At 39.8% G+C, this 16739-nt stretch overlaps 1 protein-coding gene across 1 annotated transcript in view; it reads left to right on the top strand.

Annotated features, from left to right (window-relative positions):
• The window catches only part of LOC107099469 (NXPE family member 3-like), a 25638-nt gene extending 15660 nt beyond the window's left edge, over nucleotides 1-9978 (top strand). Inside the window, exons 3-7 of the mRNA XM_015397607.1 lie at nucleotides 2262-2557; nucleotides 7110-7180; nucleotides 8116-8310; nucleotides 8389-8931; nucleotides 9929-9978. Of these exons, the coding sequence (XP_015253093.1) occupies nucleotides 2262-2557; nucleotides 7110-7180; nucleotides 8116-8310; nucleotides 8389-8931; nucleotides 9929-9978 (1155 nt within the window). The remainder of the gene's footprint in view (nucleotides 1-2261; nucleotides 2558-7109; nucleotides 7181-8115; nucleotides 8311-8388; nucleotides 8932-9928) is intronic.
• The last annotated feature ends 6761 nt before the right edge of the window (nucleotides 9979-16739 follow it).

Genomic DNA, 16739 nt, shown 5'->3' with positions numbered 1-16739 from the left:
TGACAATAGTTGAATAAACTTATGGCTCTCAAAATGGTATCGGTGCCCTATTTGTTGGTACTCGCCGATACCGATATCACCATTTTAGGGCAGTATCGGGGCCCTGTCCGATACTGGTGTTGGTATCGGTGCAACACTAGTTAAAACATTAGCAAAGTTATAATATCTATTTAGTAGTTTTAATCGTTTTATCAAAAAATTTTCTATATTTTGTTTATTCTACTAGTAACATTAGTAGACTTTCTTTTTATATTTTATTTATCTTATTTTACTTTAGATAAAACTTCATACCAAATTCTTTTCAATGTCTAAAGATCCCCCTTTCAAGTGTCAAAAAGACTTAAAATAAAATGCTATACCAAATCAGATTTTAGTGTCAAACATTTGACTTATTAGAACAATCATTATTACCGTTCGTAAGTCAGAATATTCCTGACAAATCCCAAAAAATTTGAACTGCATTATTCAACCTGTTCATACCTTTAAAAGTAACAGCTTTGGATCAGGCAGGCTAGTAAATGTCCCACCCATTAAATTGTATAATGAAAAACCCAATCATTTTACTACTGTATAGTCAAATTTTAAATCCACCACATGAAAAGGGGTTATCAACATTTTTCACCATTCATTTTTTTTTTAAATAATCTAAATTTAAGAGAAACTCAGGACAAATGTAAGTCTGTTCTCCCTTTTTAACTTATTAAAACACACAGTTGTTCAATGTGAGTGCTCATATACAGTACATTCATCACACATTCGTTCCAGAACACAAAACAACAAATAACAAAACAAACAAAAGAAAAAATATGGGTTCACACTTTAAAAATGTCAAGTTGTTGTTAACTTGGTAATAAGCTGCAGAAACCAAATAAAAAAATGAAACAGAAAGCTTTCAATAAAATCTGAAAAGAAGTGTAAGTCAAGGTTAGTCAAGTTCTTATAAAAACATGTCCTTATAAAATCATGGCTCATAAAGTCTTTCCGAGCCATCAAAATCCCCATGTAAGTGTCATCAGTCTGAAAAGCAGTTGTTTGTAACATATCCAGCTTGTATCGCCAAGGTAAAAGCATGTTAATCATTTCCTACACCACACAAAACTTGTAAGGTTGTTTTAAGTATTCTTACAACCTGTAGGTCAATTTAAAAAATTCACACGAAGAGAAAAGACAATTAGGAGAAATTTATTCATACAATTACTTGTCTTTGGCGCTCAGACCTCTGCAGGAAACATAGCGCTTAATTTTGATAGATATGCATGAACAAGAGTAAAGATTAGGGCTATTTCTCCCCTAGGCCTAAAAACTGGTGGTGGACTGGAGATAAATCAGGTTGGTCTGTCTGTAGACTGCTGGTTGGCGAGACGGTAGGCTGAGCTTCATGGAGATCCAGTGGATTGCGTGAGCTGATACTAAAGCTTCACTCAGGGACCTGGAAGATGGAAGTCCATTTGGATAACACAGGTTGAGAGAACCTGTCCATGATGAGTGAGCATGAAGCAACAGTGGAGAGGAAAAACTCCCTGTTGGGAAGAAACCTCTGGCAGAACCAGGCTCAACATGGCGGCCTTCTGCTGGACCGGTTGACATGAGACAGGGAACGCAGTAAGAGTTCAGGAGGAATAATACTCTGATGAAGCTTTAGCTACGAAGGTGGAGGAAGGGCTGGAGGTGGGTTGAAACGGTGCCATCTGAATGAAGACACAGCGCATCCACCGCCTGTGCACTAAGTAGCAGACTAGTTGTGGATCAGAGGCCTTTAAAGATGAACTTTCGATGCCGATTGGTTTTCGTGGAGGTGTGGTTCAAAGCTGATTGGCTGTGTCGCAGGTGGATGTAGGAGAGTAATGAGTTGCTTCAGTTGAACTTCCTCCTAGGCTCCATTTCTTTAAATTCTTTTTTTTTTTTTATTCTTGCTTATTCATCAGAAAATTCTCCAAGAACACCTGGTACATTTTTTATTTGTTGTCATTTCATGTTATTTTAAAAATCCTGAAATGTATTTACTTGTGGGAACCAATTTACACAGAAAAACAATTGGATTCTGTTAAAGGACAAATAACTTATAAAATAAAATTTATATATTTGTATATCGACATCAAGTAAAAACGCTGAACATACAATATTATCAATATACCAAAGACATTCACTAAAATTTTTTGTTTAGGCGTAGTTATAAAAAGTCTCCGTCTTTAATGTTATCGCTGAGGCTAAAACATACTTAACAACTCTTCTTTTTTTCTTTTCTTTTTTTTTTCTTAAAGGTGACCCTTGTTCACTCCAGTGAAGCAGTCACCTTGTTGGATAAAGTGACCCAAGAGCAGCCTGACAGAGCATATTCTCTAAGTGTTTTCCGCTCCGGCTCCATCACAGAAACTGTGACATGTAATGTGTGCCTTAAGGGTCCCAAAGAGAAGCTGTGCAACTACACTGATCTTCACACAGGGGAGCCCTGGTTCTGCTACAAACCAAAGAAACTAAACTGTGACACTAGGATCACCCATGCCAGAGGAGGATTCACAAAAAACATAGAACCTTTGGAAAATCAGCTCTTTCAGCAGTGAGTATAATGTTTGGTCTTTACTAAAGCATCTAAGCATTGCATAGAAAATGGACCAGATAATTTAACCCTGAGAAACTAAAAGCTTATCTTTGACCTAGATTTGATATAAATGGAGCTCCTGCAGCCTTTAAGATTCTTATGCTACTTTCAGACTGCAAGCAGCTGGAGCAGCAAAAACGCATGTGCTGTTAGATTTTTGATGCTTGGAGAAGTTAAGTTCTGAGGCGCGGCTGTTACATCTTTTGTGCTCTAGCTGTGCGGTCAAAAAGTGGGTCTGATGCGCATTGGGCGGAGCTAACCTATCCTTTCTTTGCCCATTACAATGGCAGCTATATTTGCTGCTTTGGTGTTAATTTCAGGCTGCTCAGTGGAGCCCTGGGTAGCACTGCTGCCTTGCAGCAAGAAGGCTCTGGGTTTGATTCCCGGCCCTGTCTTTTTGCACAGAGTTTGCATGTTCTCTCTGAGCATGTGTGCGTTCTCTCCGGGTAACCCGGCTTTCTCCCTGCTGGAGATAGGCACCAGCACCCCTCGCGACCCCACTCAGGATAAGCGTGCTAGAAAATGGATGGATGGAAGGGTGTTAATGAAACTGGTGCACTAGAGGGGGCAACAATGAAATGACCATCAAAACAGGAATGGTTTTACAGGTGGAGGGCACTGACATTTTTTCCCCTCCTCATCTTTTCTAACTCTTTTTCGCCAGTTTTGCATTTGGCTAGGGTCACTGTCACTACTGTTAGCATGAGGTGCTACCTGGACCCTTCAGAGGTTGCACAGACAGTCCAACTCCTCCAGGATAGTACATCAATATATGCCATTGTCAGGAGGTTAGCTGTGTCTCCCAGCACAATCTCAAGAGCATGGAAGAGATTTCAGGAGACAGGCAGTTACTCCAGGAGAGCTGAACATGGCTGTAGAAGGTCTACAACCCATCAGCAGGACCGGTATCTGCTCGTTTGTGCAAGGAGGAGCAGGAGGAGCACAGCCAGAGCCTTACAAAATGAATGTCTCTGACCAAACAATCAGAAACAGACTTCACCAGGGTGGCCAGAGGGCCCGACGTCCTCTAGTGGGCCCTGTGCTCACTGCCCGGCACCGTGGAGCTCGATTGGCATTTGCCACAGAACATCGGAATTGGCAAGTCCGCCACTTGCGCCCTGTGCTTTTCACAGATGACAGCAGGTTAACACTGAGCACATGTGACAGACGTGAAAGGGTCTGGAGAAGCAGTGGAGAATGTTATGCTGCCTGTAACATCATTCAGTATGACCGGTTTGGTGGTGGGTCAGTGATGGTCTGGGGAGACATATCCATGGAGGGACACACAGACCTATACAGACTAGACAATGGCACCCTGACTGCCATTAGGTATCGGGATGAAATCCTTGTACCCATTGTCAGACCATATGCTGGCACAGTGGGCCCTGTGTTCCTCCTGGTGTACGACAATGCCCTGCCTTATGTGGCCAGAGTATGCAGGCAGTTCCTTGAGGATGAAGGAATTGATGTCATTGATTGGCCCCCACGCTCGCCTGACCTAAATCTAATAGAACACCTCCGGGACATTATGTTTCGATCCATCGGACGCCACCAGGTTGCACCTCAGACTGTCCAGAAGCTCAGCGATGCCCTGGTCCAGATCAGTGAGGAGATACCCCAGGACGCCATCCTCGTCTTATTAGGAGAATGCCCCGACGTTGTCAGGCATACATACACGCACGTGGGGGCCATACAAATTACTGAATACCATTTTGAGTTCCTGCAATGAAATTGTAGCAAAATGAACTAGCCTGTCGCATCATTTTTTCACAGTAATTTTTGGGGTGTTTTTGAATTCAGCCCTCTGTAGGTTGATAATTTTCATTTCCATCAAGTGATGTGGCATCCTTTTGTTCCTAACACATCACCCAGTCCATATCAGTTCAGATAAACTGCATGATTTTTTTCCTCATTGAGATCTGATGTGTTTTCAAAGTGTTACTTTAATTTTTAGCAGTGTATATAAACCCTTTCTCATCCACTGCGAGTGGTCTCCCCCTTTTATCCTCCAACCTTGGGTCCTTGGGACCGAGATGTCTGATGTATTTCCAGTAACCACTCCTCAAGTTTGGGGGTCACTGCCCCGAGTGCCCCAATGACCACTGGTACCAGTGTTGTCTTGATCTTCCATGTTTTCTCCAGCTTTTCTCTGAGCCCCTGGTGTTTCTCTAGTTTCTTCCTGATGTTGCAGTCACTTGGTATTGCTATGTCAACCACAATGGCTTTCCTCTGCTTTTGGTCCACCACCACAATGTCCGGTTGTTTTGCCAATACCATTCGGTCCGTCTGTATCCCACGTCTGTGTCTCACAGGATCTTGGCTCAGTCATTCTCTACCATCTTTGGGGGTCTTTCCTACTTTCACTTTGGGATTTTCAGCCCATATTTCCAGCACAGATGTACCTGTACACCAGGGGTGCCCAACCAGTCGATTGCGGTCTACCAGTCGATCGTGGGCGGAGTTTCAGTCGATCGCGAGAAGTTTTACAATGCAGACCTATTTATGGCTATGACAAAAAAAAGTTTTAAAAAATACTAATCAAATCATTGATCACGAGAGGCCAAAGTGTATTTTCATAATAAAAAATTTTAAAATAAAAAGTATGCAGGGAACCTTTTTTTATGCATGCTGATTGCTGGGCATGGTTTGCTACGGTTGCTAGGTAGTTACCAGGGACTCTAAAGTGCGAAGAGGAATCTGAAGAGATGATGAGATAATGACATCTATCACAACTGATGGGGCTCCATCTATGGTTTGGCACACTGCTGGATTCGTGGCTTTGTTCAAGCTGTCTGAAACTTTCCCGGATTTTTTGAGCTACCACTGCATCATTCATCAACAACAGCTGTGCGGCAATATTTAAAATATGAAGGATGTCATGGACGTTGCGATGAAGATCGCTTGCTCTGTTCGGGCCAGGAATTTTTAGAGGCGTTTATTCTGTGCACAGCTCGAGGAGGCAGGTGCAGACCACACTGATCTGCTGCTGCGCACCAACGTCAGGTGGCTGAGGCGTGGCAGATTCTAGTAAAGATTGATGGAGCCTTTGCCGAAATTAAAGACTTTCCGAAATGGTCAACAACCCATTCTGCTGTATGTTACATAATCACATCCACATAGTGTGTACGTAGTATTTTCCTATTTTTATCTGTTTTCCTGTTGAATTTTAATCCAGCTGCCAGTTTTTCTGCCAATGCCAATGTCCAGTGAAGTTTGTCAATCTGAAATTGTGGACTTCCTTTCTCTTTCTGCTTTGAAGTGATCTTAGACTTAGACAGATTGTATTTGTCGTTTTGTTTACACAAGTGTAAAGCAAAAAGAAATTTAGCTTGGAACAGCTCTGTGGACAATTTCATCTTTTTTTAAAGTGCAGCCTTAAAATTTATATATATATATATATATATATATATATAAAAACAGTGAAATAAACATATGACTGTAAATTTACAGTTCTAACGTTTTTGTTTGTTTTTCATCTCTACTGGACTGTGTGTGTGTGTGTATCAATTGGTTCATTTAGATTTTTTTACTGCACAGCCTTTGTCTGGAGATCTCGACTGCTCTTTTCAGTAGTTTTGGTGTGTCTGATGAGTGAGTGAGAGTGAGAGAGAGATATGGTGTCAAGTACTTATGAGATTGTTAAGTTCTGTTTTTGCAACCTAATTTTTGACACAAATGATCATTTCCTTGTTTGTTGGACTTACTGTTTATTCTCCACCTGTGCAAATAAAAATAAAATACTGCCCATCCCTCATTTTTGGCTTGGTAGATCTCGGCATGCCATCAACTTCAAAAGTAGATCTTTGTTTAAAAAAGGTTGGGCATACCTGTTGTACACTATTCCTATTATTTAAAAACTGTGTATATTGGACCCAGTGGACAGAGGACACAAAATTCAGGAAAATCACAGGAAATTATTAAAAGATGTATTCAAAAAACTTAGTAGAAACTGCTCAGCAGGGGAGACGGGAACTTCTGAGAAGGCAAGATAGTGTTAATTTCTCATTATCTGTGAGGAGGGGAAGAAGGAGATTTTTGGGTTCATGCAGAGCAGTTTGCCTTGAGCACCAGTGATAAAAAAACAAGCCTAAACAAAACACAGCTTTAAAGGATTTGCAAGACAGGTGCTGGGGATTCAGTCCTTTCAACGAATCTGTTTTCCTGTATATGCAAAATGATTTCCTGTTTCATCCATGTTTTAGTCCATCCCATGCTCATATTGATTTCACAGCTGTGATGTTCAACACAGTTACTTTATTTTGATCAATTGTTAAATTACATCAAATCAATTGAAGAGAAAATTTACACAAAAATAGTCCTTATGTAAGATTTTTAACTAATTGCTTGGTCACTGTTCCAATCGCATGCTTTGTTCCTTGTCATATGGATATAATGATACTCTACCTGGATTACAGGGATACTTTTATCCAGGAATTACCACTTTGAACCAAAAGCATTCAGATTATTTTGTATGAGGTTTATGCTATATTAAAACCTTGCTTTGCTTTAGGGGTGTCAACATGAAAGTCTCCATTCCGGCATCAGGACCAGCTAGCATCAACATCTTGCCAAAAATAAAAGGTAAAACTTGCTTTACATTTATTTATTAATTCACAAAAGGCTGATCTGTAGTAATTATTGAATAATATTAGAAGAGCTCTTACAGCAGCCAGTTGTCAAAATTTTATGGAATAAACACATAAGCTGCATTCTTAACTGTTATCGTTATGAAAAAGGGTATTGCATTGAGCCCATCTTCCACACTGTGACTGGTCTGGTGTGTTTTAGACTGGAAAGTATCATGCCTTACTTGACTAGATAACTTGTAAAAAAAAAATGAAATCAAATTAAGTTGAAAGCAGATGTCTCCTTCTCGGCATTTTCACAAACTGAGCTATCTTTTTTAAGAGGGCTTTCAGTCCTTCAAGTGCCCTTATAAAAATGGGGCTATCTCTTCTGACCGCTGCTTCCCTTTCCAGTATCTGAGATAGCTGACAGCCTTTGCGACTGGAGGAGCACATTTAGCTATATCAACACATTTTTATTAGCTATCACAGCACAGGCTCTGTGTTTTATCCAAATAAGCAGCAAGTCTATGCCCACGTCCCAGCATAAAAAAAAAATGTTTCTACAAGGAAAGCAGGAACACACAGGTACTCTCTACTTATAATTACCTCGCTAACAATCAACTTAGTCACAAACCACTTCTCTTTTATGAATGTCAGCACTCCCTTAATCATTGTTGATGCATATATTAAAATACTGTGGCCAAGAAGATTTCACAACAAAGAAACTATCTCTTCAAGAAAGGTTTGGTTGTTCTGGAGACAGCATCGCACCAAACAGCGCAGTAATCAATAAGAACGTAATTATATTCTAAGATTAAATTTAATTTGAACAGTAAGAAGCAAGATTTTCGATCTCTCTATCAGACTCTCCACATGCAGCAAGGCCATTACCATCACACCAGCATGCAATGTGGAACGATATTTTTATCTCTCCTATGTACCTTCCAGGTGAAACCAATGAAAGCATGAAGACTACTGCTGGTTATTACTACCAGGGCATATGGAGAGCATTGGATGGCACCACAGTTCATCAGTTTAACAATGCTGCAGCAATAAGCCAGTGTCTAAAAGGGAAGATGGTCCACTTTTACGGAGATTCCACTGTCAGGCAATGGTTTGAATATTTAATTGCAAAAACACCAGGTAATTGTCCCTTGCAATGTCCGATGACACTTGAAACTGGTTTAGGTCACAGCCTAATCTGTTTTTTTCTGATTTCAGATCTCAAGGCGTTTGACCTGAAAGGTCCACCGAGAGCAGGACCTTATATGGCCTTGGATTTTAAAAACAACATCTTAGTGACATACCGCTGCCATGGTACTCCTATCTTTTTCACTCCCATGCCAGTCAGTGAGACACGTTATATTACCAGTGAATTGAAAAATGTGGTTGGAGGCACCAACACTGTTATAGTTATTGGTATCTGGGCACACTTCACTACCTTCCCTGTCGAGGTGTACATTCGACGTTTACTTAACATAAGGAGGGCAGTGGAGCTATTGTTGAGCAGAGCTCCAGGTACACTGATCATCATTAGGACTGGTAATCCCAAAACGCTGAAAGCTTCTGAGACACGGATTGCCAGCGACTGGTATTCCTTACAGCGTGATAAGATCCTCAGAGCAATATTCAAAGGGGTGAAAGTACGAATGGTAGATGCCTGGGAGATGTGCTTGGCCCATCACCTGCCACACAGCCTCCACCCACAGCCTCCCATAATAAAGAATATGATGGATGTGGTTTTGTCCCACATATGTTCCCCTGGTGGGGATTCTAAACCTGCGACAAAAAAATCAAAAAACTAAATTTAAAGAAACAGTTTAAGACTACAGGGCAACTACCTAGTCTAACTCTACTTACTTTGAATCAATCTGTCTGTGTGATCTGGTTGAAATGAAATTAAATCTGTAAAATGCTTTGAGATGACATGTGCTGTTAATCTATATAAATTAACTGAATTTAACTTAAAATTATTATTAATCTCTAACACAAAAGAACTGTCAATCATCAATGCAAAGGATCAAGTAAATTATTAGTAAAACAGAATACATTAAGTCAATTTTGTAAAAATGCATAAAGATGCATAAAAATGCATAAAGATGCATAAATTGTAGATGAAAATTGGCTCTCTTAGAAATCAACCATCGATCTGGACGCAGAAGACTTTGGTTAGGAGAATTCTCTCAGGAACTTAACTTTCCCAAATTTGTATGAAGTCAGTTACAAAAAGGAAGATTTAAAGGGGAACACCGTTTCTTTTTTTTTTTTTTTTCTTTTTTTTACATTGGCCCATTGATTTGACATTATTACATCATGTTCTACTCCCCCATATTAGTTTTGTGTCATTTGGAACTGTTCTGCAGATATTCAGTTTTGTAATCCAAGTAACGTCTTCCTATGGGCAATGACTTGAAGTCACAAACTAAACTGTTCATATTTATTCTTTATGGTGCGCCAACATTCATAACATGTAGGCAAATCACTGTCCCCCAGACATCAGTGGTTATATTTTTTATATTTATATCTTTTAAAAACAAAGTGGAGTATGTATGGCATCATCCGCGCGTGCCGGCTACCATTCATTCATCCTGTCCGCTGAACTGCTGCTAGTTTTACTCACATGCCCAGAAGAGGTCTAGAGCTACCACCACAGATGATCTCTCTCTCCAAATGGAATTGAACGATTTAGATCTACTAGCCGAATGAATATAAGGGGTAGAGCGTAGCCGCCATTTGCCCGGGCTGCCTGTTACAACTCCAGTCCGGCGCGTGGATGACGTCATGCACACTCCGCCGAACAGCTCCAAATGACACAAAACTGATATATGGGTGAGTAGAACATGATGTAGTAAAGTGAAATCAAGGGGCCAATGTAAAAAAATCCGGTGTTCCCCTTTAATATCCCCTGAGCCTAACTGCAGCAAGGATTACCAACTTTGTGTTGGAAGGCTAGTTAGGGAAGACAGTGAGCTGATGTAGTATTTCAAGAACTACAGTAGTATTAAAGTAATTATTGTATTGGCTTTGTCTAAAACAAAAAATCTATGCTCCACCATGTTCACGTCAAACATACTTTTCCATGTGAGGTTATACTTTTCACAAAGGCATCTCATATCAACCCCATACACTTCTTAAAGGAATAGTACACCCAAAACATGATTAGCCTTCATTTTCTACTCACCCCCATGCTGAACAACACTCTGGAGTACTTTTTTGATATCTCAAATGCATCTGGAGATCTGGGAGGCTTCTTGCTGTCTGCTGACATTCAAATAATGGAGGTCTATGGTGCCCGAGTCAGAAAGGTCCATAAAAGTCCACAAAAAACGTGTCAATATTCCTCCATACTGCTCGTCCAATGTATTCCAAGTGTCCTGAGTGGGTAGCATCCAGAATTTACTCGAAACGAAGTCATTTAGAATGTTTTTAGAGCATAAACAGTAGTGTATATGATTTCCTGAAAGCGCGCGCCGGCGCGTTCACAACGCTACGGAAACCGCGGCAGACCAAGCCAGATGAAAGTGCGCATTCAGCATCTGCTCTGACGATAATGCAAGCGTAGAAGAAGAAATGTGCTGTTTACCTGTGCAAAGAAAGAAACAACGAAAGAAAAATGTCTGAGGACTTCAGTGTTGAGGAAGAGCATGAGTTCTTTGCCGAGCTGAATGCGCACTTTCATCTGGCTTGGTCTGCCGCGGTTTCCGTAGCGTCATGAACGCGCCGGCGCGCGCTTTCAGGAAATCCTATACACTACTGTTTATGCTCTAAAAACATTCTAAATGACTTCGTTTCGAGTAAATTCTGGATGCTACCCACTCAGGACACTTGGAATACATTGGACGAGCAGTATGGAGGAATATTGACACGTTTTTTGTGGACTTTTATGGACCTTTCTGTCTCGGGCACAATAGACCTCCATTATTTGAATGTCAGCAGACAGCAAGAAGCCTCCCAGATCTCCAGATGCATTTGAGATATCAAAAAAGTACTCCAGAGTGTTGTTCAGCATGGGGGTGAGTAGAAAATGAAGGCTAATCATGTTTTGGGTGTACTATTCCTTTAAGTGCAAATTGTCTGTCCTCTGGTAGATAACATTAAAAAGGAGTAATCAGTGACTCTTGATAGTATGCATAGCAGTTTGTGTACTGACGCAATTGCTGTTGCCTACATCACAGTATTTTTTGAGCAGATCAATACTACAAGTTAAAATTTCAATGGCATTCACACTCACCACATATTGGCAACTTTCCAACAGGATATAATAAACAAGTATATTGTTTGAACTAAGTTCAAAGGGGACTTAGGAGAATTCTCTACAGTTCTCTCTCGGGAGTTTCAGATTAAGATTAGTGCAGAAAGCTATTGTGCAAGCTATAGATGGAAAGCAATAATGAACTTTACACAGCGAACAACTGATTAGCAGGCAAATGGGACCCAAATCTAAAAGCTTTTGGCCAATATGTGAGCCATATCTTACTTTTTCATGGTAGCCAGAACAAACAAATTATTATGCCATTTTCAGAATTATGCCATTTCCATATGTAGGGTGAATACAAGTTCATATCTAATATTCATCTATAATTTATCCGTCTATCATGTTATCATCCAGGCTCTGTATACTCATTTATAGATAAAAAAACAAAACAAAAAAAACATTGTAAATAGTTCTACTCTCCTTTGGGCTTTTTTTTTTTTCTATTTTTACCTTTCTTTGCCTTATCATAATTTGATCATAATATTGTTCTCTCCTATTTTTCACTTACAAAAACACAGCTGCTTCCGTAAATATTTTGGTGCTCTGCAACACCCGTCTGCTCATGCGGGTTGCCATAAACCTTTCAGACTGGAGTTTGATGGTGGCCACATTTAAGAAGTAACCTAAATAACAATGCAAAAAAAATAAAAAATAAAATTATTTTCTCAAAACATCGGAATTGATTGTCAAGCCCTGCAGTGAGAACATACTGTAGAACAACTTCCAGGAAAGTATAGTTACATGTGCAAAAGACGGTAAAGGTGCAGGCCAAGTTGGAGTATCTCATACTGGGCATGTGTCCCAGGCCAACCCTGATTGGAATAGCTAATTGGGAAGCAACACATGACTGTGCAAGCATTTAATCATTGGCATGTCAAAGAGTCAATATTTGAATGGATAATTTTAAAGGAAAGTAACAAGAAATCACATAACAGGGACAAGTTAGATTAAATGTTTATTTTGTCAGATTTTCTTTTGTTCTTACTTCAAATATACCTTCTTTTACGACATAATCTGTATGAGTTAAATAAAGGTGATAAAAAAATTGACTTTTTTTTCCCCTAATTTTAGTGTTTTGCATTTTGGCACTTTCATTTACTTGTTAGTTTTACAAATTGGGCAGAGCAGTACAGGTTTTTCACAGATATTTTGAGTCCAAAATTTACTTGAGATAAAATTGTTAATACCCTGTCAATTCATCGTTTTGGCTTTATGAAATAATGGGAAACTAACCAAAGCAGTTTGAAACAAACGTTATTAAAGATATATAAAAATAAGTAATTTTGTGAATAACAGTAATTGAAGTATAGTCTGGAGACCAATTATGCTAATCATAATTCAACTTTTCTTCATGTTTAACCTCTTAAATCAGTTACAAAAGATTAGTGTTTTCAGATATCAAAAGTGATAGAGTTTATTTTGTTTAGGTTTTTGTTTTGGGCCATAATCTTCTTCCAAGATTAATGAGATTTGACAAAAACCAAGCTTTCTCACTTTTTACTTTATTTAGAACACAGGAATTTTAGGTTTGAGCCTTTAACCACCATAAATTCACACCATGTCCTTTCTTAGTGTTGTCCCCAAGACCTCCCTGTGCTCACTTCTAGAAGCAGAGGGAGGCTATCATATGCAAAGCTGATTTAAGCCATAGAAATGCAAATCAAGCATTCACCTTAAACCCGAAATCCCACATCAGCGCCCCGCTGCGCTCCAGACTGTCTGAGCAAAGCAACGCCTACAGCCTCAGCTGTTCTTCCCGTCTTGCTCCGCTCCGACTTCCTCGGAGCTCGAGGAGAGCATCCGCAATATTATTATTAAATTCTCAGGAGCCAAGCACCTGGTAATGAATGCTTGATTTAATATGACATATTAATAATATCTCCATCAACATCCAGCATATGTTCAGTTTCTGCCCAAATAAGGCATGGCTGAGCAAACGTGGTATCTACAGTCTGTCAGTTTTACAGACAGAACTGAATTTCACTCATTGCATCCCTGCCATTCTGCTGTGTTTACAGAAGAATCCTTGTTTGCGCATGCGCACTAAGCAATTTGCCCACGACGGTCGGGAGAAAATCAAACATGACCTCCCGATCAGGACCTCATGATTCCTAATTGGGAGGTGGTCGTGGGAGGCTGATCGCCCTTTGTAACCCACCACACCACCCCCGAGGCACGATCAGGCACAGTCGGACCGATCGAAAGATTCTCGCACAACTCTAAAATCGCCCCGAAAATCGCACAGTGTACGCTCGGCTTTAAATAGTCTTCTGTATCTTAATTGGGCTGAGACTCAAGAAGCCGCATCCAGTCTTAATGGCGGAGCCTAAAACATAGCAAGGGGTTAATTAGATGCAAGAAAAAAATAACATCCATCTTGGGGATTTAACAGTTTAAAATAAATATTTTGATCCAGATGAGAAATTTGCTTCCTGGTATGTTAAAGTACCGATAGTTTCCATTCAATAATTTAATTAAACAGCCTTTGTTGTGGGGACTTTATAAGAATTATGCTATAATTTGTAGTTACCAGTCCATTGTTTAAATATTTTAATTTAATTTAATTTGACTTTTTCCTGTTTGGTGCGATTTCAATTGCGGATCTTGACGTGGTCGGACCTTAATGGAGCAAAAAAATGGCTCAGCTCCATATTTTTCACAGTGATGGACGGAGAAGACATACGTGGATGGTGACATGCAGAGGATGTTGAATAGCTATCATTGATTAACGTGACAGGCAAGTACTCCGTACAACGTAAGTTGGCAGAGCAGAGTGGAGCGGGGCGCTAATGGAGTATGTGGAATCTGGGGGTAAGTCTTCATCCCCTTATACATGTCATGATCTGTCCTGTTAGCTCATCTTAATTACTCATGTCTTTAACCTGCTTAACTCTGTCCAGCTCCTAATCATCACTCATTTCATCCACCTGCTGGTTTCCTTATATCGGGCTCAGTTCCAGCCATCATGGCCAGATCATTGTTTGATTTCTGTTAGTTCCCTCTTTGTCTTCTGTTAGTGTCCTGTCTGTCAATATTAGATATGTCCCCATTTCCAGTAGGAGATTATTTTTCATCCCATATCTGCAGGCTAGTTTAATCATCAACCAGTGGTGGGAGCATTTCAACTTTTCCTGAGTGATTCTGTTTTCCTGATTCCGTTACCTCTTACCCACTGGCCCTATCTGTCCCTGTCTGATCTAACTGGCTGAACCTCTGTTGGACCCCTGCTGGATTCTGCCTGTCTGTGCGTTTCTGTCTGAGCTGGACGTTCGACAAACGGGACTCTGAATCTCTTCGCCAAGGTGCTTTTCTCTCTGAGCTGGTTGCTCGACGCAAGGGACTCTAAACCTGGCGTCACGCTCTGATTGATTCCCGGAATCTGGATCTGTCTGTTCCTGAGTGGACTGATCCCTTAAACCAGGTGACTAAGTGACTCACTAATAATCATCTTCTGTTCAGATGATCGTGGTAACTGACCTGTGTTTCTCCCTAAACCAGAGTGTCAGTGATTGGGCGATGCCTCGCCCTCCTCCTGCAGCTGCTGCGAGCCGCAGATCCACAGCAGCGTGCTTCTGTTCAGTTTTTTTAATGAAACATTTTGAACTTTCCTACTGGCTTTCCCAGCTTGAATACTTGGTCCTTCTGTCCTGTTTTATGACAATAACTTCCTAAGTACATTTGAACAACTTTGATGCACATAACACATTTTAACCCTTTTTTGATATTTGTTTTCCTAAAATTTAAACTAATGTTCCATTTCTACTCTAAAGTAATTGGGACTAATTGGCAAAAGGAAAAAAAAAAAATGAATACATGCAGTCAACAAAACATAAAAGGAAAAATCATCAAGACGCTAACATAACGTAGTTTTGGAGGGGTATGTAGTCTAATGAAGCCATGAAGAACATGAAGAATTGTATTTGCTGAAGCATTCATAAAAATTATAATTTATTAAAAGTTATCTAAGCATATGAAATTACTTGTTTTTATAGCTGATATTTCCAGTCATATTGAATGCCACAGGTAAAGTTGTCAAGAGATTTATGTAGGTGCAAACTGCAAAAAGACAAAACAACAACAAAAGCAGAGGAGACAATAAACCGATGTCTGCCCCAATATAACATAAGATAAGCAAATGCTATAATTATCTTTACTGTGAACTACAAACAGTCACAAACGAGACCATTCCAGGAGGAAATCCAACCCTTTGTATTGCATTCTGATAAGCGTTGAGGTGTTTGTAAAGGGTCCATTCTAACATCGAAGAGGGATCAAATAAATGAATTACTTTATGATAGTTATGGCAATGGTTGCGTGATGACAAATAGTTTCCATTGTGCTGAAACACTGAAGTCAACTACAAATAAAAGAAGTTTAATGCCTCCCATAAAGGTCCCAAGGAAAACTTCGGACATTCCCTTCAGGACTTCGGACATTCCCTTCAGGACTCTATTGCCCTCAGCGTCTGCTGGTATCAGCTCCACTCTGAAACAGGTCAGTGACTATTTTCTCTTAATTATCAGCCCGTTATTAGTCACTGACCTGAGTTTCTGTTCCTATAGAGGATCCAGTTTATCTGCTCCAGCTGACAAGCAGCAGAACGCTGAGTGTAAAGACTTGTTTTGAACTAATCCAGATCTGTCTGCTTTGAATATTGAGTCCAAGGTTTTGAATTTATGACATTCATATTTATTAGGTAATAGAGAGGCTTTTTATTTAACTGCGTCCATAATTTCAAGATACAAGATATCATAAATGGGAGGAATTCCTTTATCGCTTAAATATTAAACCTAAAACCAAGAAAAGCCTTTGAACATTTGTGAACATAATTTACATTGTTGGACATAAAGTCTATTTTTGCACAGACTTGTAGTACAACTCTAAATTGTGTGAGAAAGGAAAATGTTTCTTTGTTAAGATGTGTCCTGTAAGTGTAGCAGACTTTGTTTTTTTTGTTATTATTCCTTGTGTGTGTAAAAATTCTGGTTTGTGTATTTGTCTCTTTCAAGTTACCACGTCACTTAGTGGACAATATCTGATGGAAACGTACTGCTTGAAATGTTGAGGTTATTTTTTATACTAAATTTTCAATGTATCTCACAACAGGCTTTTAGCTAGGAATATTTCATAGGATGTACACCTTGGTGTATCACATCTTTAGGCTTTGCGTGGCATTGGGGGGTCAAGGGGTGTCCCCCCCCTGAAAATTCTGAAATTTTGACACTCTGCATTTTGTGGTGGAATGCAGATAACTTTGTTGCAACGCTATTTTTTTTCCTGATTATGTGTGCTTAACTAGATGTGGAAGTTTCATAAG

This window comes from Cyprinodon variegatus, unplaced genomic scaffold (genome assembly GCF_000732505.1).
Source record: "Cyprinodon variegatus isolate N-32 unplaced genomic scaffold, C_variegatus-1.0 Scaffold873, whole genome shotgun sequence".
In the NCBI taxonomy this organism is placed as follows: domain Eukaryota; kingdom Metazoa; phylum Chordata; class Actinopteri; order Cyprinodontiformes; family Cyprinodontidae; genus Cyprinodon; species Cyprinodon variegatus.
This window is presented reverse-complemented; position numbering and strand designations above follow the sequence as displayed.